The 24,099-nt window shown below is 44.8% G+C and overlaps 2 protein-coding genes across 4 annotated transcripts in view; one reads left to right on the top strand and one right to left on the bottom strand.

Annotated features, from left to right (window-relative positions):
* atrx (ATRX chromatin remodeler) overlaps nucleotides 1–5,604 on the top strand; it is a 47,559-nt gene extending 41,955 nt beyond the window's left edge. For 2 of the 3 annotated variants that reach the window (XM_080746347.1, XM_080746346.1), the window contains exons 32-34: nucleotides 724–819; nucleotides 1,896–2,024; nucleotides 3,828–5,604. In XM_080746347.1, coding sequence (XP_080602473.1) covers nucleotides 724–819; nucleotides 1,896–2,024; nucleotides 3,828–4,055 — 453 coding nt within the window. In that variant the 3' untranslated portion in view covers nucleotides 4,056–5,604. The remainder of the gene's footprint in view (nucleotides 1–723; nucleotides 820–1,895; nucleotides 2,025–3,827) is intronic. The other variant, XM_080746348.1, reaches the window with a different exon arrangement.
* Nucleotides 5,605–11,355: 5,751 nt separating this feature from the next.
* fgf16 (fibroblast growth factor 16) lies at nucleotides 11,356–21,693 on the bottom strand (the record flags this gene model as incomplete). The annotated part of the gene is made up of 3 exons (XM_080746357.1): nucleotides 11,356–11,601; nucleotides 17,853–17,956; nucleotides 21,420–21,693. 3 exons carry the CDS (start codon nucleotides 21,691–21,693, stop codon nucleotides 11,356–11,358), a joined length of 624 nt encoding a protein of 207 aa, XP_080602483.1.
* Between the last annotated feature and the right edge of the window lie 2,406 nt (nucleotides 21,694–24,099).

The raw sequence follows: 24,099 nt of genomic DNA, 5'->3' as shown, positions 1-24,099 counted from the left end.
CTATAGCCGTGTCCCGGGTGCAGCGCAGGCCGGCAGCCCCTGCTCCCTTACAGAACAGTTGGTCGTCCTGTGGCCGTGCCAGCTGCTATTTATACATGCTGGGGAATGGAGGAGAAATCCAAGAAGGAATGTTTTTAGATGGTGACAAAAAAAAAAAAAAAAGAAGAGTCCTCTGTTGTTTTGAGTTGCGTGTTCATGCCCTCGTGTGCGTTTTTGAGTTGGTTGAATTTGTGTGCGCACGAGTGCATGCATGTGTTTTAACCGCTTTCTACCTGGCATCCCTATTTTGGGAATATCATAGGCGACAACATTCAATATAAATGATTAACAAATTTTTCAAAGAAATGCTAAAATAACCCATATATATCGTCGTTGTCGGGTGAAAACCTTGTATGTCCAAAACCGTTCGTTTTGCATTCATCATTTTAAAAATGATTTAAACTAGTGAAAACAGCTGATCTACAAGCACACAACGCCTCGCGGTGCGAGGCGTTGTGTGCTTGTAGATCAGCTGTTTTCACAACTTTTGTGCGACAGCCTTGTATGATGAAGCGGTGCTTTACTTTGCGAAAGAACATCCAAATTTGAAACTTGGGAGATACGAGGTTTCCACCCGACAACGACGATATGCTAGTTTTGAAATGGGACTGTTTTATGCACTTGTCTAAGGATTACATTCTCATGACGGTGAATTGCTCTTGTTTTTCTTTTAAATGTGTGCAGGATCTTATAAACCAGGGTCGTCAGAAGGTTCTAGAAGCCACTAACGCGCTGAAGGCTCTACCACGGGAGTCCTATGAGGATATTGTTGCCAGAGTGGTGAGTGTTGATGACTGCAGACAACCTTCTAGTTGAAGTAATGTCACTGTTACATGTAAATTGAGGTTTAAGCTCTGATAGACCTGAAGTCTTAAAAATAAAGTGAAACGCTGCATGCATCTCAGTGTGTAGACATCTCTTATATCTGTTAATGATTGATTGCATGCATCCCATGTCTATGCATCCCACTATTTCTCAACCATTGAGACGTATAGTGGTCCATGGCGTAATTGGCATAGTGGTTTTATAATGTAAATACAAAAATAAAATACCATTGTTAAACATTAAAATAGGTTTAAATATTTGTCCATCAAATATAAGAAAATATTTGAATTTATGGGCATGGTGTGGGAGATAAAAGCTTGAAATTAAATAATGACTGTTAAGGCTTGACTAATTTGTTGCACGTTATAACAAATTATATGAAGCTCAGGCATTATTTAACTGAAAAAAAAAGGTTCAGAACTGATCTATTCTTCTTCTTATTGTTATTAGATCATCTTCTATTCTCTTACTTTATCCAACCCTCCATTAAACTCATGCTGATATACTGATTTGTATCTTATGTATGAGTATGATTATTCCTAATAATTATGACTCAACCTGGCAATCCGGGTGAACTTCCCCTTCTGGAGATTCTAAATCCCTTTTCTGTGGAATTTCTTGACCTCTGACTTCTCAGTAACTGACAACATTGACATGTCATCGTAGGCCAAGAGTTCATTCATGCACTATTTCGTGGAATAAAAATAAAAATCTTTCCTTCATTACAAATGCATGGTCAGGGACAGGGACCACATGCAGTACCTTCACGCCACCTGTTGAAAAACCCTCCTCTACACCCTCTTCAGCAACATGATGGAATTGGCTTAACAAAATGTAGACAAATGATTAAAAATATACATAGACAGATAGATAGATTTTAATATTTAGGTCCATTGTTGTGAAAGAATTTGCCAGTGCATGTTGAGATGGGGAAGGTTGGAAGGTTCCCCTTATTTGTTTGTGTTCGCGTTCATCGTTTGACATCAATCATGTATTTTTTAGCCACCCTTGAATGTTGTCTTTCCCCGCAGTGGAAGGAGAACCCGTCTTTAACAGAGAACCAGGTCCAGGCCATGGCTATGGGCCGACAGGCCAGCGTTGAACTGGAGCAGAAGAGACGCGAAGCCGTCTACAGGGACGTGCTCACCAAGCAGCAAACGGTACGTCTCACGGAACTCCACCGGTGCTTTCAGCTTGACGTCCTTATTGTTAATGAACAGATTTACAAGCGTTGTATGCTTAGACATGGTGCTGTTTTGCCATTTGTCATGATGAAGTATATAGGGTTTAATTGCTTGATCTATTATTATTTTCATCTTTATTTCATATAGATCAGTGTAGAGAGACGGGAAACCCAAGGGCAGAGAGAGGAGAGACATGACAGATAGACGGCTCGGGATTTAAATTGAGTCTTCACGCTCACAAGGAGCATATGTTCTGAGCCACTAGGCCCCCCGCCTACTTTTGAAACGATAGAATAAAAACCTCCAAATGAGTGTTGGCCAGCAGCCAAATTGGATAAAATGCAATAAAATGTTACTGGTGATCAGTTCCCAGCCTTTTTAAGGCTCCAACACTCCAATACTGACACCCATGTTCGTGTTTGTAATACAATGTCTTTTTAACACCGCCCATTTCCCTGAAAAAACTGCCCAGAAGTATTAATGACTGCCTGGAAAATCTGTCGCAAATAATTCTGGGAAATTGAGTGAGTCAGCAACTGCAGCAACCTTGTGTTGTTGGAGGTCCACAAACAATGAGAACATTGCAGCAGTGGAGTGGATTAAGCATCAAAAGATTGACACCTTGTAGCAACGGTACAGCATCTTTAATTGGAAGTTTCCTTTAATTGTGTCTGTGAGTGTATCTTAAGATGGAATTTCCTTTAATACTTAGCTCACAATTGTAGATTTCTTTTTGAACATTTGCGTAATTTTTTGTTATTGTCGGTTCAATTCAATTGTCTCAAGCCAGACAATTGCATCTTCAAATGCAACAGAGTCTGTAATTACAGCCACTAAAAGTGACCCCCACACAGGAAACTGTTGTTTCTATTCACAAAAACATATTTTAAAATGTATTTTGGAATTTCCATGTCAGCTAAGCAGTAGAGGATGACAAGGGAGTGGATTTTCACTCCCGTCACGTTCCACTCCGTGCTGCGTGAATCACGTAGTTTTGACTTGAGATATCCAAACAAACCACTTCAATATGATGGACGTCATGTAACATTTTGTCAACAATCTCCGCACCTTTGGAGTAATATAAAAGTTCACTTTGACACTTGTTTCATGTCCATCGCTATGTTCAACTCTCTCCACTGCAAAACGCTTGCGGAGTCATTTCTGATTTATGATTAGCCGTAGCAATGTGTCACGTGTATATTAACATAGCAGATCTCCTAGATTACAATGTGTTGCTTCCGCACCAGCTTGTAGGCTTATAGATCAGGCTTCAGGATAGGAATGGGCGTGTACTTTGACATGCAAGAGTGTGAGAGACCAAAAGCAGCAGCTGTGACTGGCGCCGTTTATTTCTGCGGTTTGATGAACTGGTCAGGGATGATTCCCACTCCTGCCCGTTGATTTTCATTCCCGTCACATCCCAATCACGGCAATGATACAAATTGGACTCCCGTCCCACGGGAATCCCGAGGGACCCACGGGAATTCCTGTCAAATGTCCTCCTCTACTATGCACTAGTATGCAGCAAGCTATGTAGGCCTCTGCCAATTAGATTTCAGTAGGAGTTATTTACGCGACTGCAAAACTAAAGTTTGGCGGAGGCGGGACATCCACTTTATTTTCTGCGGCTTTTCAGCACTTCTGATGTTAGCCAGAAGTATTTAAAAACTCTGATTAACACTGAGTATTTTACAGTTTAGATTAGGGTCCCGGGGTTTTAAAGATGATGTGTATCGCTGTCCTCCATCCGTTTCTTCACCTCTTCCTCTCTCCTGTCAGTTGATGGTCTACGTGCAGAGGGTCCTCAACAACAGGAAGGTTCGTGAGCAGCAGCAGCTCATGGCCAACCAGCTCAGCTACGTGCAACAGCTGGCCGCGCAGAACGGCATGATCGGAGGAGGAGTGGACGGCGCCCTCAGCCAGACACAACTGTTGAATTTGTACCAGCAGCTACAAGGCAATTTCCCCTACGCGAACATGAACCCGGGGCCCTCCAAGGGCCTGTAGGGCCCCCTCGGAAGGGGGAAAACAACCCACATCCCTGTGTAACTTAGGCTCCAGAGCGGCCCAGTCCAAGTGGTGCCCTTCTCTACGCTTAATGCACCACACAGGGTCCTCTGGCGTTTGATGGAGGGCGAGGGTTTTGAAGGTGGTGCACTCAAGCCGAGATGGGCCTCCTTTGAGACTTGGCCGCTGCCCACTGTGGCCTCCAGTAGGACGGAAGGGCGTCTGCGGCCCTTAGAAGGAGTCCACCCCGAGTCCACAACGTGGCTCTCAGGCACTGAGAGGAGAGGAGGACGCAGAAAAAGTCATGTACAAATAGACTGTATGAAGGGGGTTTATTAACAATTTCATCTGAAATTATTGTATATACCGCCTTAATGTTATTCAAGTTCGATATCTTCATTTTTCATGTATTTAATGATAAAAAACAGGTTTTACCCCCAATGCTTTTGAGCATTGCATTGTTTTCCCCTTAAAGGAGGGCTTGTTGATTATTTACGTGAAACTCAGTTGTTTTTATACAGTTTAAAAGAAAACGCCTAACTAAACCTGAGTGGGACCAGTGTTTGTGGATGACTGGACTCTATATGATGTGGAAAATCTAGAGGACTTCATCCCTGATCGATTCCTCCGCCAATACCTGTTCATGGGCAGCTATTGGTGCCGTGAAGTCCTGCTCTTTTTGGGAGACAATTGACGATGTCAAAAAAAAAAAAGTAAAGAAAAACAAAGTTTAGGCCTTATATAAATTTCGTAGGAAAAAGATTATAATTCTGTAAAGTTCTGAAATTTGAGATATGTTGAACTCCTGTTTTTCTATTCTGCTTTTAGGCATTTACACATTAGTTGTCGCTCCACATGTTAATGGAATGCTGTTGTCGTTCAAAATGCCTGCCGGGTTCCTATAAACTTTTTGTAACCTCATTCATGTCGTCTGGTGTTGTCTAGCATAGCACTTGTGCGTCCCGTTTATCGTTTAACCCACTTGTGTTGACCCCACCCCACCGCCTCCCCACCGAAAGGCTGAATCTCACAAAGCGCAGTCCAGTTAGCCAGCGGCCAAGAGACCCCCAAGCAACTCCACACGTTTTTATTTTATTATTAATTTTAGTTTTGTTTTATTTCAGATTTATTTCAACTCACATTTGAATACCTGTGTGTTTTCCTTGTGGGTGTTAATCCAGGAGAAGGTGACTATGTCTCGTTGGTTACCAGGCTAACTCCCACAGTCTGCTTTGTGAGAAACTCTCCCCACCCTCACCCCCCCCTCCCCTCACCCCCACCCCGGGTTACTTGCATTCTTTTTGGCACATCCTTGCTTCTCAATGCTTTCAACTGGTGTAGCTGTTAATGAGGAGAGAGATCCACGCATTTCTCGTTAGGGGGCTGCTGTCTCCGTTTTTGCACAAGGTGTACTTAATAAATGTAGAGAAAAGTTTCTGCCCTACTCAGAATGTTCATATGTTAGCGAATACACCAACTTGATTTGCCATTAATCTGATCTGCTATTATCTTGATAAGTACCGTATTTAATAACATTTAATAAAGTGACCAAAAGGATGACCACCTTGTGTTTTCAGACTCCTTTCTTTTTCCCCCCCTCCTCTGCACTGCTTCCAGACGGTAAATGTTTAAATTCTTGTTCTATGTGGGGTTGGAGGGGAACCCGGGAGACAAACTTTTGAAGATTGGCCTTTGTGTTAAAAACACTGTTCTGCTTGGCTAATGGAGAGTGCAGGCAAATCTCATTTATTTCTCAGACATCATTGACAAATCTGCATTGGTTGCTGCTAACCAATGCATGTGTGAGTAATGCTCAGTTTATCGTTGCCGTCGGTTGGAAACTTTGTATGTCCAGAACCGTTCCTTTTTTTTATTATTTTTAAAATGTGAAAATGGCAAACAATGCCTGGCACCGTGAGGTGTTGTACGCTTGTAGATCTGCTATTTCCACTACTTTTTGTAACACTCTTCTATGATGAAATGGGGCTTTAATTTACAAAAGAACATACTACTTTGAGACGTGGAGATACAAGGTTTCTGCCCGACAGTGACGTCATACCCTGTCATGATGAGATGGTTTCTCAATGTCTGGGCCGGGGGTCTAAATGTACCCTTAATAAAATCCTCAGGGTTCAAATAAACCCTGAGGATTTTAAAGTGTAGATCGGGATCCCACAGAATGAAAAATAAAATGGGGGTCCGTAGTCCTAGTGCATATCAAACTAGGGTGGGGACGGGAGGCACTGTCGTATGGCACAGTTTGGGTGCATCCAGACACGAAGAGACAGATGCATTAACTCCCATCCACTCCCATGTTAAGGGAATAACCCGGAAGTGGCGCTGGGACTGACCGAAGCAGCATTTCGCGGTTGCGGGATCACAAGCGCAGTACAGGTAGTAGAGATGGTCACTAACAGACCTAAACGCTGGAAGAACGGCACGTTGTTGACACTCCCATTAGCCGATCAAGTGTGAAAGTTCAAAGATACGGCAGTAATGCTGCTGTAGGCAGCAGAGTTCTAGCTCCTTCTAGCTCTTGATATGTGGACGCTCCCTTTGGGCGACCAGTGTGAACATGGCCTTGATGTCTGAGGCGATCAGACATGGGTGTCCTCTGGCCAGATAACTTGGTCTGTCTGCAGGGGTGTCGCACCAAATTCTGGGCCCTGAGTACAAGGATTCACTGGGGGGCCCTGTGCTTTAACTATTGAAAAATAGCACATATACAAGCTCACAGCGCGGCACCGAGTGCCGCGCTGCGAGCTTGTAGATCTGCTATTTTTGAAAAATCATGAAAATCTTTGAATATTTCAAATCCTTCTGAGGTCTTTTGAAAAACCTATGTTTCTATGTCAGTGGAGCTCAAACCTTTTCATGTGAAAGGACCCCCAAAATGGTATGAATTTGGCCACGGAACCCCATCTCAAAATATTGAGTTCCAGGGACCCCCCAGAAGCAAAATTTGAGTTACAAATGTTCGCTTAAAAAATACATATTCAAAGATTTGCACACATTTTCACGACTTTTTCAAAAATAGCAGATCTACAAGCTCGCAGTGCGGCACTCGGTGCCGCACTGTGAGCTTGTATATCTGCTATTTTTCAATAGCTAAAGTATAAAATAATTAAGGCCCCTCCACCACCTTGGGCCCTAGTAACTCAGTCCCACTTTCCTACCCCTTGTGACGCCTCTGTCTGTCTGAAGCACTGCACTACCGCTGGACACCCAGAGAACTACCTAACCACCTAAGCCCACTTTTGTCTAAATATCGCTCTCCTCTCCCTTCAATCTCTCATCTACCCCCGCACACACATACCCCACACACTCCTCGTATTGTTTTCATTTCTCAGTCTACCAGGGTTTTTCCCCCTGCATGTCTTTGACTTTTCCATTCCCCAGTCCCCGGGGGAGCCCTGCTCTCGCAGCTTATAGAAATTTGCCATTGGAAGGAACATTACAACTATTGCAGATGTTGAAATGTTGATCCCGTCCCCTCTTAGCCCTGGATTACCACCACTCCAGGTTTGCTGCACATCCCCGCTGGCGGGCCGACGGAGCAGGCAGCTGTTTCTGTCTGTTTGACGAAGAAGGGCCCCGCGCAGACAGTATGCTGCGCTGCGCGCCCAGCCTGTGAGGCCCCTGTCTTGGACAACCAATCATTGCACTCTAAATCCGTGCTGATGTGTAAAGCCAATTAAGGGTGGGGATCCAGTTGCATAAGGAATCACATTTTCTACGGTGGATGAAGGCTGACTAAGACCTTCTGGAGACGGAACAGAGAGGGTCTGTGCGATAAGGCTGGGTAAAGGGTTTAGGAGGGCAAATTGCCATGAGATTGTATGGGTGTTCTCCCCTGGGAAAAAGGTCTCCTCTATTACTTGATCCACATTTGCTGCCCGCTGTTCTTCTAGAGCTATGGTTCCCAAAGTGGATTCCAGGGACTGTGGGTTCCTTTTTTTGGGGGGGGGGGCCGGGGGGGCTAAATTGACCCTTACAAGTCTGTAACACTGACAGTGTACAAAAGGAACCAAATTAACCCAGTTAAGGGTAGACCTTGGAATTTGAAAGTTTGAGAATCACTGTTTTAGAGATGAGGACAAACCCACACAGAGGGTATTGCTTTTTAAACACTTTGCTTTCTATTAATGTAAACAATTTCTTTCAATTTAACCACTTAAAGGCTCTATACTTAATGAACCTGTACTTAGTTGGCTGGGGTCGGCTCTGGAATTGGCGATTTTTACCATCTAGAAGTCAAAAAATCGAACCTCTGTTCGAAGTGGAGCTGTGTGTGTGTGTGTGTGTGTGCAACAGTGCCCCTCCCTTAACATGTGTGGTCAGAAAAGGTTACTGCAGGCTACAGACAGACAGACACGGAGACAGACAGACAGACCCACACACACGGCCACGTATAGGGAGCTTGTGTTCCACACAGCTCCAAAAAAGAAGAAAAAGAAGATGATCTATTGCAAATGCTCCCCCCAAAATAGGGATGCAAGGGTTCAAGTGATTAACACCACAGGCTTGTAAGAACTTCCCTTACATTAATATGTTCTTACATCAACAGCAGGTCCCAAAACATTCTTTCTTTCTGTTTCTTTTTCTTTTCTTTTTTTTTTCAGGGAAGAGAGTGAGCCACTGAATGTTTGAAAGTTGTGGTGGTTTTTCTGGAACTTAACCTCAACCGCTAACAGTTCTTCTGCCAGCCCCCATCACAGGCTTCTGGCTCGCAGGATGGTTCTCAGGCTATGGCGAAGTCTGCTTCAGATAGGAGGCTGAGAAAAAGGTGGACAAAAACTCTACATAATTCACATATGATCCATTTGTGGTTTTAATAGGTACATTAGATTAGGTCCTTTACCCAAGCAAAATCAGTCTCACAATGAGCGCTCAATAGCAGGACAATTTTATTGTCAAATTCATCACAATTCTTTTTTTTGTTGCTTTTTTCTATATAATTTCAGTAGAATCTACAGTTCAGATAACTTCAAGTTCATTACAAAATAAAGTCTTTGCAATAAATAAATATATAGATTTATATTTAGATTTTTATATGTAGAAAATAAATATATTGTACATCTCATAAATAGGATCACCCATATGTACACCTCCGCTGCTTGCATTTCTTTTTCTTTTAATAATGTTCCTGAACTCTGAACATTACAAGTCGCCCTCCTTTCAAAGTTCATCACAAATGCAGATTTACTTCTATCATAAACCACAGTCAGCCCCAAGCTTACTCACCGGCATTTCATAGAACTATAAGATCATTGCTGTCGGGTGGACACCTTTGTACGTTTTAACCCTTGTTCCAATGGATCCAATGGAGTTATTATTTAGCCACAAGTTCTTGTTAATACTTTTCATTGTTTAACCTATTTAGGCCTAGGATTATTGACTGCTTTAACCATTGAAAAATAGCAGATATACAAGCGAGCTTGTAGATCTGCTATTTTTGAAAAATAATGATTTTTCTTTGCAAATCTTTGAATATATCTATTTAAAAGCGAACATTTGTAACTCAAATATTTGCTTCTGGGGGGTCCCTGGAACAACATATTTTGAGATGGGGGTCCGTGGCCAAATACCTGTAATTTTGGGGGTCCTTGACGTGAAAAGGTTTGAGAACCACTGATTTAGAGGAAGGATTTAGAAGTCGGGTCAAAGATATTCAAAGACTTGCACACATTTTCACGATTTTTCAAAAATAGCAGATCTACAAGCTCGCAGCGCGGCACTCGGTGCCGCGCTGTGAGCTTGTATATCTGCTATTTTTCAATGGTTAAGGCATAAAATAGTGGTTAAAGTGGTTAAAATCGAACGCGACTCGGGCGCGTTCCAGGTATTTGAGAGTTAAATATTTATAAACTCGATCCACAGACTCAACCACTTCCATCTCGCGTACCGATTTTGGGCACAACGTTATAGGCATAAATTGTCTAAACAATGCTTTACATTGTGACACTGTCATACAAAAATGTATAAATTAATTTATGAAAAGAAAATCTTAAAGGTGAAATCTTGAGATTACAAGGTTTCTGCCCGACAGCAACGAGATGCTACTTAAAGGTTTTCATTTCAACGTGATGATCAGACAGGAGACCGTGGGGCAGTAAGTGCTCTTTGATTTGCCAATGTCATACATTGGCAAACACTGGCAAAGATATTGCCCTCTTCCATATTCGATTTAGAAGAGCATTTAGTGAACACAGGACCCCCATAATAGTTTGACCTCCTGTTGTCTCATAGACATTCCCTCAACGAAACTATGCAATCGCTTCTCAGTATACTGGAGACTAGTCTTGTAGCTCGAGTAACTGTCATAAACTGCCCATTTGACACACTTAACAATGATCTGTCGTCATGTCTGCTCTGACCTCATGTGGATTGCACCCTCAATCTGAACTGAACTGGCATGCTAGTGTTAACACCCCAGATTAGAATCCGGGTCTCCCGCAAGGGAAATGTTCTGCCGCTAGGCCAAAAGGGAATCCCCCTGGGCCAGGGTAGATAATAGGCTTTTGCGCTTCAGGCTGAGCTACTCTGCTACATTCAGCCCCCTTGACCCCCCTCCCACCGCGGGACCCGATCCGGATCACGGCACCAATGTAACACCTGAGATTCTAACCCAGGTCTCCCGTGTGGGAAAACAAACATCTACTGGTAGGCCAAGTGAGAATCCCCTTGGCAAGGGGAGATATTAGGATATAGGGCTTCAGGTTGAGCTACTCTGCTACACTAGCATGTTGCCATGACCGACCATGATAATGCATGACAAATGCTCGTTGGCGTCCCTCTAACTTTCAGCCATTCATTCATCCATTCATTCATTCCGTGGGTAACAGTCTGCGCTACTCAACAACCATCGTTCACTTCTCATAGTGGTTCCTCAGACAACGTGAGACCGCGGCACAGATTTGGTGTCCCGGCCCAGCAGCCGAGCGGTCCTACAGATCTGAGGTCAGCGTTCTGTCCTGTCGGACCTGACCTCCTCTCTCCGTTTCCTGCCTTCGAAGATGAACTTCCCCTCTGATCCGTGGTCAGAAGCCTGACGCGGAGAGTGGCAAAAAAACACACGCAATGTTTATGTCTGCGCTGCGCCAAGGTGTGGGCTTGCCGCGTGGACCAGGGGGGCAAATGTAAACACCTCTGAAGGGAGGGGGGGAGGTGAAGGACAGAAGGAGGAGAGGAAACAGAGTTCTGCCCCACGAAGAGGAGACTCAAACATCCAAACCCTTCCACCGCAGCTCTCCATCTCTGCCCCGTCAGACTGGGGTACCTCTCCCAGCGTCGCCACTGGTCACCTGTACTGGAAGGCGTCCCGGTACGCCTGTGGGATCTTGTCGATCTCCACGGGCCGCGGCAAGAAATGGGTGAGTTTCTGGTGCTTTTTAGTCCTGCCTCCCTCTCGCGGCGAGCCGTCCTTGTTGAGGGCGACGTAGTAGAAGCGCCCCGTGTCGTTGTGTTTGTACATCGTCGACGAGTACGTGTTGTACCAGTTCTCCTCAAACTGCTCCCTGAACACGCACTCCGCTGTGAGCTTCTTCTGCCAGAGAGCGAGAGAGAGAGGGGGACAGACGGAAACAGACAGAGAGAGAGAGACCAACATCTTAGTGATATGATACACTATATACGGCTCATGTGGTGGTGGTTACTAAAATGATGTTGAAGTGCCCCAGCCAAGAGATGGAACAGAGATATACAGTATGTATAGTCGACTTATATGTATTTTTGAGTTGTATTATTACACTCATAAAGACACACATATGGTTGCTGTCTGGCGGAAACCGAAGTCTGTTGTCTGCAAACCCACAGACAGACTTAACCACTTTCAACCTACTGTACATGTAGCAATACAAGCTGATCTAGAGCTACTACTGTAAATGGGCTGTTTTCACTAGGTTTGCGTGACACCACCATACGGCTAAGTATAAAATAAGCCATTAATTTATACATGGATACAAGTTTCTGTGCCAAGAGCGATGATATCGTGCATCACTTCGCCCTGCGTGCAAACCATGTCCTCATATAGTATTAATACATTTTCTCCTATGCGTCAAACTTCTTTCAAAGCACCCGGAGACTTGCGCCATTTCAACGGCTGAAGTGAACCGGTAGAAAGTCTTTTCGGCAGGTGCTCGTTATGACAAACGAGGGAAAGTCATTACCGGCAGCTTTATACTTTTACACCCAGAACCTCACTCCTCAGCCCTGTTAACCTCTCAGTGTGCGTGGAGAATTATGTTACTCCCTGTGATGCAACGAGAACAACGTTCTCTCTCTCTCTCTCTCTCATGCATACACACACACAAGCACAGACACACACAGACACACACACACACACACACACACACACACACACACACACACACGCACACACACACACACACACACACACACACACACACACACACACACACACACACACACACACTCTCTCACAGACATTCTCTCTCTCTCTCTCTCTCTCTCACACACACATACACACACAGCAGCTCCCAGAGCCCAGGCCCGTCTCTGACAGCGCAGCATGAGCGATGGCTGCGGGTTCAGCAGGTGAGAGTCTGTTGGCTGCGAGAGCGTGTGAGAACAATGCAGGGCACCGGCTCTGCGGTCGCGTTCCTGCCAAGACCAGTCAGTCATGCGATGGCTGCGCTACAAGGGCCTCTGCTCCTGGAACTGCTTTTTAAGAAGGCCCAACCTCAGGGGCGTCGTTAACGACTGTAAAAGCTCCGTCCCGTTGGATTGTTTGGGTCTGCCTTTGGCAGGGGGGGAGGACGACGGCCTGGCGTTGCCGAGCGATAGCATAAGTGTCTGCGGTCGCTTAATCTCGGCTTTTAAAAGGGCTTATGGCTCTAGGATGTGTTTCACCAACGAGTCGCAGCGGTTGTCCCAATGTCCCAAACCGTGCGGTTTCTTTTTCTTTCTTTCTTATTTTCCCAGTGATTCTCAAACTTTCAAATTTCAAGGTCTCCCCTTGACTCTGACCGTGTACAAATGGAACCAAATGGAACCAAATGGACCCGTTAAGGTCCATTTGTACACTGCCAGAGTTACAGGCTTGTATGGGTCAATTTAGATCCCCCCTAAAGGAACCGAGAGTCTGTGGAATCCACTTTGAGAAGCACTGAATTAGGCCAGTGATTCTCAAACATTTGAGTTTCAAGAAACCCCAGATGTGATGTGCATTTTGGCCACAGACCCCCATTTGATATGATCTGTTTAAACTCTGGGACCGCAGTCTACACTGTGAACGCCTCAGTTCATTTAACTCTTGAGACCCATGACACTGTCTGGGGCAGTGGTTCTCAAAGTGGAATCCAGGGACTCTGTGGGTTCCTTTAGGGGGGGGGGGGTCTAAATTGACCCATACAAGTCTGTAACTCTGGCTGTGTACAAATGGAACCAAATGAACCCGTGACTGTCAGCGTTAAGGGGGGCGATTGAAATGTGAAAAGTTTGAGAAACGCTTGTCTGGGGGGACCCGTATTCTGACGTTGAGAACCAGTGTGAATTGGGCCAAGGCTGTGCGGTGGTAGGATGTTGTCTGTAAACACAGCCCGGAGGTCACATGACTGCTCCTGCTCCACACACACACACACACACACACACGCACACACACACACACACACACACACACACACACACACACACACACAGACAGAGAGAGGGAAAACCTTGAAGGATAAAAAAAAAATACATGTCGCGGTCTCAAGACGGTGGGATGGAAGCACTCGTCTCCTCTGATGACGGTCTAGCTGACCCTGGCCCGGGGCCCCTGGGGGCCTCATGGCCCTCAGTCCCAGACAGACATGTCTACATACTCCCCTCTGTCAGTCAGGTGACTCAGTCAGGTGTGTGATTACCAGATGACCCAACCCCCCCCCCTCCCTACACACACACACACACACACACACACACACACACACACACACACACACACACACCCCCCTCCCTCCCAGGGTCAAAGCTGCAGGATACCAGACTCTGATAGGACACAGTAATGATATCCGCACAATTATTTTCCGACATAATGGGCTAAAGCTTAATGGCAGCCTCTGTTCTAATTGTTCAAAGCCAGGGGCCGTCGGAGCCTTTGGAGGCCCTCAGGTAGAACCCTGGGACACATGATATGAGTGACCCCCCCACCCACCCCACCCCAACCACCAAACACCCACCCACCCTCTTTTTGCCTTTATCCCTCCCCTGTTCTTAAAGGGCTATTATGTTATTTTTTCTTTTTACCTGTGCTCTATTTTTAGATCATTTGGACCACAAGTGAAGGGTTTAAACTTGATTGGAATTGGTCCACGCGTTCACTACTGGATTTTTCGCGTCCAGAGTAACGAGCCAGGAATTCAAATGATGGTATTTCTTTGTCAAATTCAGGAAAATTTGTATATTTGTCTGAAAACATTATGTGTCTCCCCAGGTAAAAAAAATAAAATAAAACTAAATAAAACTAAAACAAGTTTGAACTTCCAGGACCTGAAACGTCGACTCATCCAGAGTCGAAAGAACGGATCAATTCCAATAATCTTCACACCAACCCTTCGTTTGTGTTCCTAATGACCTAAAAATAGGGTCCAGTTTTAAGAAAAATCACACTCGTGTGAACTGAGCGGTGGTGTGTGTGTGTGTGTGTGTGTGTGTGTGTGTGTGTGTGTGTGTGTGTGTGTGCAACAGCGCCCCTCCCTTAACATGTGTGGTCAGAAAAGGTTACTGCAGGCTACATACCCGGAGACAGACAGACAGACAGACAGACATACAAACAGACAGACATACAAACAGACAGACAGACAGACCCACACACACGGCCACATATAGGAGCGTTGTGACCACCGCTCAAAAATCACACCCAGTGTGAAATGAGCGGTGCTATTTATGAGTTAATTACTTGTGCCAGCAGAGCGAGCAAGTACTATCTATGTTCGGCTGCGTATGTAGGTAGGTAGCCATGTGTGTTTAAGCCCGTAGCCCAATCAGAGACCAGCATTTCTGGCAACGTTCATCATTAACAGCCAATGAGGGACCAGCATTCCTGGTGATGCCAGTTGTGAGTGCGCTCTGCTGGCGCACAATAGGCCATGTACTGTATGGCCTACTTGTGCACAAGTCGCAAGTTGGCGCCTCGACAGAGTGCAGTTCTAGTTTCATTCAGCGTCCCGCGAAGCTTGGCCAATGTGACCCTGGCCATACAAACAACAATGACAGTCTGGACAGACATGGGACAAACGGACAAAGCCAGATGTAGGAGCGGTTAGCACCGCTCAAAAGCTATGTTCCCCTTTACACAATCCTAGTGTCCCTGTTCTGGAGTAGCCTGGATCCAGCCCATAGACCTCGCCCAGTGGTGTAAAGTAACTAAGTACATTTAAGTACTACGGTACTTAAGTACAGTTTTAAGGTACTTTTACTTTACTGGAGTTTTTCCAATTTTCAATACATTTACTTCTACTCTACTACATTTCAGAGGCAAATATTGTACTTTTACTCAGTTATTTGAAAACTTTAGTCACTAGTTACTTTGCAGATATAAATTATAATATTATAAAACATTAACCATTTTGTCCCTATTTTATACCTGGGCTATTTGAAAATAACTGATCTACTGATCTGATTGATATAATTACTTTCATACTTTTACTCAAGTACATTTTGAAGTATGGAATTATACTTGTAACAGAGTACTTCTACATTGCAGTATTGCTATTTTTACTTAAGTAAATAATTGTAGTACTTTTTCCACCACAGACCCCGCCCACTCTCTGAGCGGACTGCACAGCTTCAGTCTTATAATCAGGCTGTTCTGGAGGTGAATATTTGGCAACAATGGCAGATCTACAAACTCACAAAAAAAGAAAATAACTAAGTACAGAGCCCTGAGGGACCAAAGTATATACAGTAGAGTTTAAGTGGTTAAACTACCCTAACCGAGGCGGGGACACAAAGAAGAACATGATGCACCCCCAACAGGGATTAAAAATGGTCTTCACTCGCGACTTCTGAAAAGCATTCAGTCCGGAAATCTGCACGTCGGAAAACCGCATAGTTTGGTTTCGGAGAGACTATGGACAGGCTTTAAGGGTAACCCGTAAAGGAACCCAAATGGTCCATTTGGTTCCATTTATACACTCTCAGAGTTAGATTGACACTGAGGATTTTACACTGTATGTCCCAGGGGTAAATAATGGTATCAAATGGGGGTCTGTGGCCTAATGGTGCGTCCTTTAAATTAAACAGGTTGTGAACCAACTGCTATAGGCGATATAAAGACTTGTTGTGAGTTCTACATGTGTATATTAATCGGCCGTGTCACGGGAGGGACGGTCTGAGAAGCCCTGATGGATTCACCTAGAACCAGATGCTGTCCTCTCGCTCTACTTGTGGAAAATATGTAAATATTTTCGCATATCCCAAAACGCAGTGAAGAGACCAGTTTCCTCTCCTGTGCCGCAAATAGAAGCTCTCCTTCAGAAAGATGAATTCCTCCCAAGAAGAAGCTCATGTCATGTCATTGAGTTTGTGTGGCCTTTTCAGATATAACAAGTCTACATCAGTGGTTCTCACTCTTTTGTGGAACAGGGCACACTTGACACGGCAGCCTTAAATGGTTGACCGCCAACATTGTTTTTCAACTTATGTTGTTCCCTGAGAGTTTTTCACTAACCTTTGAAAAATCATAGAATAGTCAGCGTCGTCGCTTGCAGGAGCCATCAAAACATGGGTGTCCTGGAGTTGGAAAATTATCCCTGTCCACTCGCAATGATCCACTCCAAAAATAGACGTTTCCGTGTCAAGCTTGTGCCCAGCCCCTTTCCCCATACACTTTCATTATGGCTATTTTTTCTTTTATTTTTTTCTAAAAAAGGGAATCGCTGTTATTGTTCCGGTGGCGTCATCAACGTCTGGGGTAACTTCCGGTTACCCCAGAAATAATTGATGACCTATAAGCTAGCAAACAGCGACAACCAGTGTGAAAATAAGGAACTCGTTAAACTCGTCACATGGTGGCCTGGACCATTGAAAATAACTAGTGAAACTTGTCATGGATGGGCCATGTACATGTTCATTATCGTTCAAATCTTAGTGTTTTGACAATTGTTTGGGGAGCCATACACTTACGGCCTGGCCCACAGGTTGAGAACCACTGATCTACAGTCCGACGATGCCCGATTTTGGGACCAGATGCCGATTCTGATTTTGGAGAGACCTAGCCCTTCAATTGAAAAACGTAGATTTGTTAAAGGTTTTTTTTTTTTGTACAATTCAAAAATAGCATACCAGTATCTACAGTGTGCTTGTAGAGCGGCTAATATTGAAAACATTTTACAACTTTTGAAAATGTTCAGAAATGCCCAACATAGGGCTGCATAACTGCCGATAGCGATGACATTCCAAAAAGTAAAATATGTTCATGGCCGATGTATCAACCAAACCGGTAAATCAACCTGGCTCTACACAACGGTAAAATACCAGACAACGAGAGGCGATGAGATGTGTGTGAGACGTCGCCACAAACAGCAGCCCTTGTTTTGTCTGACTATGTTTCTCATATCTGTGTTCTGGAGAGAACTCCATAACAAACTGACCTTCTAATACGCAATGTTTTCTCACAGGATCCTCTTTCCAAATAACAATGAAGATACACCCAGATACGCCAAGCTGCTTTGACACTGAGAACCTGCCTTGTGCCAATTGTCTGCAAACCTCCCTTCGTAGATGCAGACGCACCCTGGCTCCATTAGAATGAGTGTAAGTGATGTGTGTGGTGGGGGTGGGGCGTTTTTGACTTACCGACCCATAGAGCTCTCCTTTCTCGTTCATGCCCAGGTAAAGTCCAGCATCCACGCCTCGGATGCTGACCAGACCCACGGCTAGACTGATGAACTCCAGGATACCTGTGAACACATGAATCAGTGAGTACCAAGTGAACCAGTGAATACCAAGTGAACCAGTGAATACCAAGTGAATCAGTGAATCTGTGAACACCACGTGAATCAGTGAATAGCAAGTGAACCAGTGAATACCAAGTGAACCAATGAATACCAAGTGAACCAGTGAATACCAAGTGAATCAGTGAATCTGTGAACACCGAGTGAATCAGTGAATAGCAAGTGAACCGAGTGAATCAGTGAATAAATAGTAAGTGAATCAGTGAATAGCAAGTGAATAAGTGAATACCAAGTGAACCAGTGAATACCAAGTGAACCAGTGAATACCAAGTGAATCAGTGAATCTGTGAACACTGAGTGAATCAGTGAATAGCAAGTGAATCAGTGAATACCAATTGAATCAGTTAATGGAAAGTGAATCAGTGAATAACAAGTACATTTCACTCTATACAGAAGACTTAACAATAGAACGATAAAGAACATTGAACTTTGAACTTGAACCATGAATCAGTAGGCCTAAATAAAAAGTGAACCAGTGAATAACAAGTGAACCACTGAATGAGAACTGAAACCAGTGCAATACCAAGTGAATCGGTAAGTGAATGAGTCAATATCCCAAACACACAGTGGAATGGCTGGGTGGGAACTCCCAGGTCGAGGGCTACATCATTTGTTGTGTCGTCACACACAATAAGCTCTATAAGGGCCCTCCTCCTCTTCCACTTTTGGCTTGATTTAGAATTATGAGTAGCCAAGTTCAATATTAGCCAGCGGCTGCCAGCTGTTACGGCTCTGAAGTCAAGTTGCTCGCTGTGTCAAGGTCATGTAATGAACTTGGGGTATTTGGCTTCAACCGATGACAGATCACAACTGAACAGACAGATGTGGACAGCGCTGATCACTGTTTTTGTAATAAATATATCACAGCAGACTATGTTTTAACTGGTCTAGACCAGCGGTCCTCAAAGTGCGGTTTGGTGACCCCGAGCACAGCAGTCCTTGCAGGGTTTCCAGGGGGTCCCCCCAGGTCCTCAACCAAATACATATCAATTATGAGTTCCTTAATTGACTTGACACTGGTGTGGAAAGAAGAGTAACAACACCATCATTCCAGTGGTGTGCGGTCCAGGGACCCAATCTGGGATCCTTGAGAGGGTTACAAATGGACCCTTACAGGTCTTGAGAGTGTAGGCTACAAATGGAACTAAATGGACCCGTACACTCTCAGAGCTGTGGGTGTCCTAAAAACAATAGTTTGATAACCACTGACTAGGCCATCAGAACAAGCTAGAATGGAGCTGAAATGTGGACAAACGTCTGGTTCTGTCTACACTGCTGAGTCAGAGGAAGTCGCAGTAAAGTGAGCAAGTCGTCTACTTCAAAGCAAAGAGTAAAACCTGTGTAATTAAAAGCTATTGGCTGTTTATGAACTCCTTCACACTGCGATGCACACGTTAGTCAGTTCGAGAGAATGCAGCTGGGGTGTCTTAACTGGCATTGGCCAACTCAGCCACCTGGTCCCCATCTTTCTGACTCGATCCGATGCCAGAGAATGACAGAGAACATCCCTCTAATTTCTGGGGGTGAGGAGCGTGTTTCATATCCTTTAATCAAAGCCATGGCCTCTCCTTTTGCGGCACTGACAAAGACCTTGCATTTTAAAAGCTAAGTGAAGCCAGAGACAAACACAACGGACCACCCAACCCTGTAAACTGGCTTGTTTTGGCTGAAGAGTGCGCATTAAACCGTCCCTGAATTCCACAGTGGTCATGCTTTAATTTAGAGCTATTCCGCTCTTTTCCAGCGCGCGAGCAAAGAAGGGGCTGCACCTGCGAGATGACTGCATGGACGCGAGGCGCAAGAAATGCGCATATCTGCCCCCTGACCTCATTTGTTTATCGTTCTCATCATGCAAACCACACCTCGCATGATATTGAGTAATAATGATAATAGCCTACAACTTTTTCATGTCAAGGACACCCAAATTGGAGAAAAAAGCAGACAAACAGCCTAAAAAACATGCACATCCAAAGCCATATAGGCTGGGTGCTGGACTAAAAGTAATCAACAATACAAAAGAAAAAAGTCCGCACACCAAATTTGCAGTTCCCAATATAGAGCTTTACTGTGGTAACGTTTCGAGCTGTATGCTCTTCCTCAGACCTGGTCTGAGGAAGGTCTGAGGAAGAGCATACAGCTCGAAACGTTACCACAGTAAAGCTCTATATTGGGAACTGCAAATTTGGTGTGCGGACTTTTTTCTTTTGTATTAAGGACACCCAAATTGACACTTATTAGCCCACGGACCCCCATTTGAAAATATATGCCAGGGAAGATTTTTACGGCTGGCTCTAGCAGTGATTCTGAACTATTTTCATTTCAAGGACCCCCAGTTTGACATGAATTAGGCTATGGACCCCCCAGGTCCATTTGGTTCCATTTGTAGGCTACTCTCTCTGAGTTACACACCCATAAGGATCCATTAATTTAATTGGTTGCTAACTATCATTTAGCTGGGGACCCCCTGGAACCCCCTCAATGACCCCCAGGCCCAGGGGATCCCCGGCCCAGACCCCAATTTGAGAACCAATGAATTATAATCAGGGGTGCATGCATGTGAGCGCGTGTGTGGGCTGCCGAACCCTTTGAGCGGGTGCGCAAGGATCGCGGAGACGCGCAGACCCCTGGCTGTGCGCGCAGGCTTGTTTTCGAGGAGAGACACCTGCGCCCCGTGCGCAGCGGCCAGCGCCGACGGGAATGTCACTATAATAACCACTTCAACTCTAGCGAAACGGACCTGAATCACCTGATCTACAACTGTACTTGGTCAACCATTGCCACGTGTTGTGAACTTGTAGATCTGCTATTTTTTGGAATAATAGGCATGAAAAGGCATGCTGGCTTGGGCCAAGTGGGTTCAAAAGATGTGTGCGTCTCTTGTCCTGCAGAATGAGTCGCTGAAAACACCCCTTAAGCCATTGGTTCTCAAAGTGGGGTCCGGGGACCCCCAGGGGTCCTAGAGGGGTTTCCAGGGGGTGCCCAGCTAAATGATAGTTAGGAACCAAATGGACCCATGGGTATGTAACTTGGAGATAGTACAAATGGAACCAAATGGACCCGCCATTTGTTTAAATTAAATTAACATTGGTTTTACAATATAGATATAGGTCTCAGATATAGAAATATAGAAATGCCATTAAATGGAGCTCCGTAGCCCTAATGCATGGGGGTCCTTGAAATGAAAATGTTTGGGAATCACAGCTAGAGCCGTAAAAACCTTCTCTCATGAGGTCCCTGGCATATCTTTTCAAATGGGGGTCCGCGGGCTAATAAAATGTCAATTTGGGGGTCCTTTACACGAAAGGGTATGAGAACCAATGTAACTATGCTACTCATCTTGCGCTGTCAAAAAAAAAAGAAAAAAAAAAGAAAAAAAAAGAAATCCCAGTGCAGAGTGAATGAGTCTCACCGAATCTGCTGTGGTCCTGTCTGGTTCCGTGCACTGTCCCGTTTGGGAATATCTCCAACTGAAAGCCCGTGCGACAGTAGAGCTGCCGCCGCCGCAGGATCCCCTTGAGGTGGGCGAAATCCGTGGGCGAGCCCCGCTGTAGCCTCCCTTCAATCTGTCCCAGGCGCTCATTCAGACCCGCCGGGGACTCCGGTAAAGGCATATTTCCGAGTGCAGGGAAGCTTTGTAAATCCAAATCGAGTTGTCCCAGGAAACTAGTCCCGACCTCTGCCATTGTGTCTGTCACGGCCCGGGCAACGTGTTTTTGCAGATGCAATCAAAAAAGATTTTATGTCGATTTAGGGAGAATAGAAAGTTTTCGGTAAGGTGTAGAAGTCCAAGCCATAAATACGCACAAAGCGTCGCCGGCGTGCCGTTAGTGCTCCTCCTGATCGGTACAGTCCGTTCAGTTCATTAATCGTCCTTCAGCATATTCATCAGTTTGATATCTGTTTATCAGATGGAAAGACCCTTATTATATACATACTCCCCACGCATTCTCACATTGGATATTCAAATGCAAGCCACGCCTGGCTGGCATCCCTTCTTTTACGCGCATCGGTTTTCCGACCGAATGAGTACTTTCAGTCCAACTTTTCTTGTTAATGATGCCGCGGTCGTTCACCGTGTCACCGCTCCGCTAAAAGCTGTGCGTGTTGACCGAGCGAACAAATCCAAGTCGACACGAACGTTCACATGTTGCTGCTGCAGCGCGCTGCTGTGGCCTGACCGCTCCTGACTGCGGTTCGAGGGTTTGTGATGAAACCACACAGCGGACCCGAGGGCAGGGAACTCTGGGAACAGTTTGCGGTGCATTAAAATGCATTGCAGATGCAGAGGCAAAGACGATCATCGTTAAAACGCAAATGGAGGCTGACACAAAGCTGAAAAGCTACATGTCTTATAAATCTGCTGTACCAGCTTGCGGCATCACCAAAAAGACAATCGATGATTTATATAAATGTTTTGGTCACACCGCGCTCTCCTTGGATCCCCAGTATGCTCTCCTTAAAAAAGGGGGGGGAAACGACAGAAAAGTAGGTCTACCAGGCGCACATTTTCCACAACATTATCAAAGGAACCTGTGCGCAAACGGGGAGCCATCCAAACCCCTGCGCAAAGTGTTTCGACACAAAAAGCCACTCTGCGGTTGGAGGTTTTTCATGGAAGCATTTCTCTCCACCTCCTGGTTGGAAGCAGGTGCTTCCTCGCCCCTCTGTTCAACATTTATAGTAGCTATGTTCCAAAGCAGCAGCAGCTTTAGCCTAACCACTGCTGGAACGTTGCACACAAGGAATTGAGAAGAACATCTTCCAAAAAATGTGCACTGATGCGCACTATCACCCAGACGGTGGAACCTGGAACAGATGGTCAGAGCAAGAAGAACTGATGCTCCTCAGGTTGACCCGAGATGATTCTTGACCCCAGGTATTCAGCATGAATCAGCGTTTAACTTTGGCCCTCGTTGTTAAAAATCACCTGGGCTGCATTGCCTTTGTTGTCCAAAAGTGACTACGATTTCCTCAGAAACGTTGACTTTTCCCCACTGACTGTCTGACTCTTTGCTTTACTTCTCTGGGAGCTGTGTTGCATTGCTTGGTAATCAGACTCATAACTCCCAGAGGGAGCGGAACCAAATGCTCTTTGATCAGAGAGATGATCCATCAGTAATGACATCTCTTTGTGCTTCAAACAACAACAAATAAAAAAGAGAGGTATTAGCCTCACAAATAGGTATTACCTTACTTAGTCAGACAATTAGTAGTCTTTGTCTGAGCAGCTTCAGGTTGCCACCCCCAGGGGTTGAAGATGTACTTTTACTTAAGTAAAAGTAGCAGTACCACAACATAGGCTCTCTAGGAATAAAAGGCCTGTATTTACTTTACTTTAGAATTTGTCTCTCTTCTTCGAAAATAGCTGATTTACAAGCTTAAGTGTTTAGAAGCAATGCATTTTGAGTTTATAGAGCAGCTATTTAAAAAAAAACGAAGAATAAAATAGGGCTTAAGTGATTAATTGTACATTTTTGAGCAGTGGTAAACCGCTCCTAAGAGTGGCTGTGCGTGTGTCTGTAGCCACTTTTCCTCAGCGTTTTGCCATAGCAATGTGTTTTCCTCAGCGTTTTGCCATAGCAATATGTGTGTGTGCGTAGCCATATTACATCATATTACATCACCAATTATCTGTAGCCACTATCTGTAGCCACCTTTCCTCAGCGTTTTGCCATAGCAATGTGTTTTCCTCAGCGTTTTGCCATAGCAATATGTGTGTGTGCGTAGCCATATTACATCATATTACATCACCAATTATCTGTAGCCACTATCTGTAGCCACTTTTCCTCAGCGTTTTGCCATAGCAATGTGTTTTCCTCAGCGTTTTGCCATAGCAATATGTGTGTGTGTGTGTGTGTGTGTGTAGCCATATTACATCACCAATTACATCCTAGACTTATATCCTAGTCTTTTTCCTCAGCGTTTTGCCATAGCAATGTGCGTGTGTGTAGCCTGTATTACATCACCAATTACCAATTGAAGACGTTATGCAAGCACGACCACCGCTCACTTCACATTGGGTGTGATTTTTGTAATAATAATAACTAGAGAAGATGCAATTGGAAATTGCAAGTGTGGTTGCTGACGGT

This window comes from Nannobrachium achirus, assembly GCF_963921795.1.
Source record: "Nannobrachium achirus genome assembly, chromosome: 17".
In the NCBI taxonomy this organism is placed as follows: domain Eukaryota; kingdom Metazoa; phylum Chordata; class Actinopteri; order Myctophiformes; family Myctophidae; genus Nannobrachium; species Nannobrachium achirus.
Note: the sequence above shows the minus strand (reverse complement) of the source record. Positions and strands in the feature narration are given on the sequence as shown.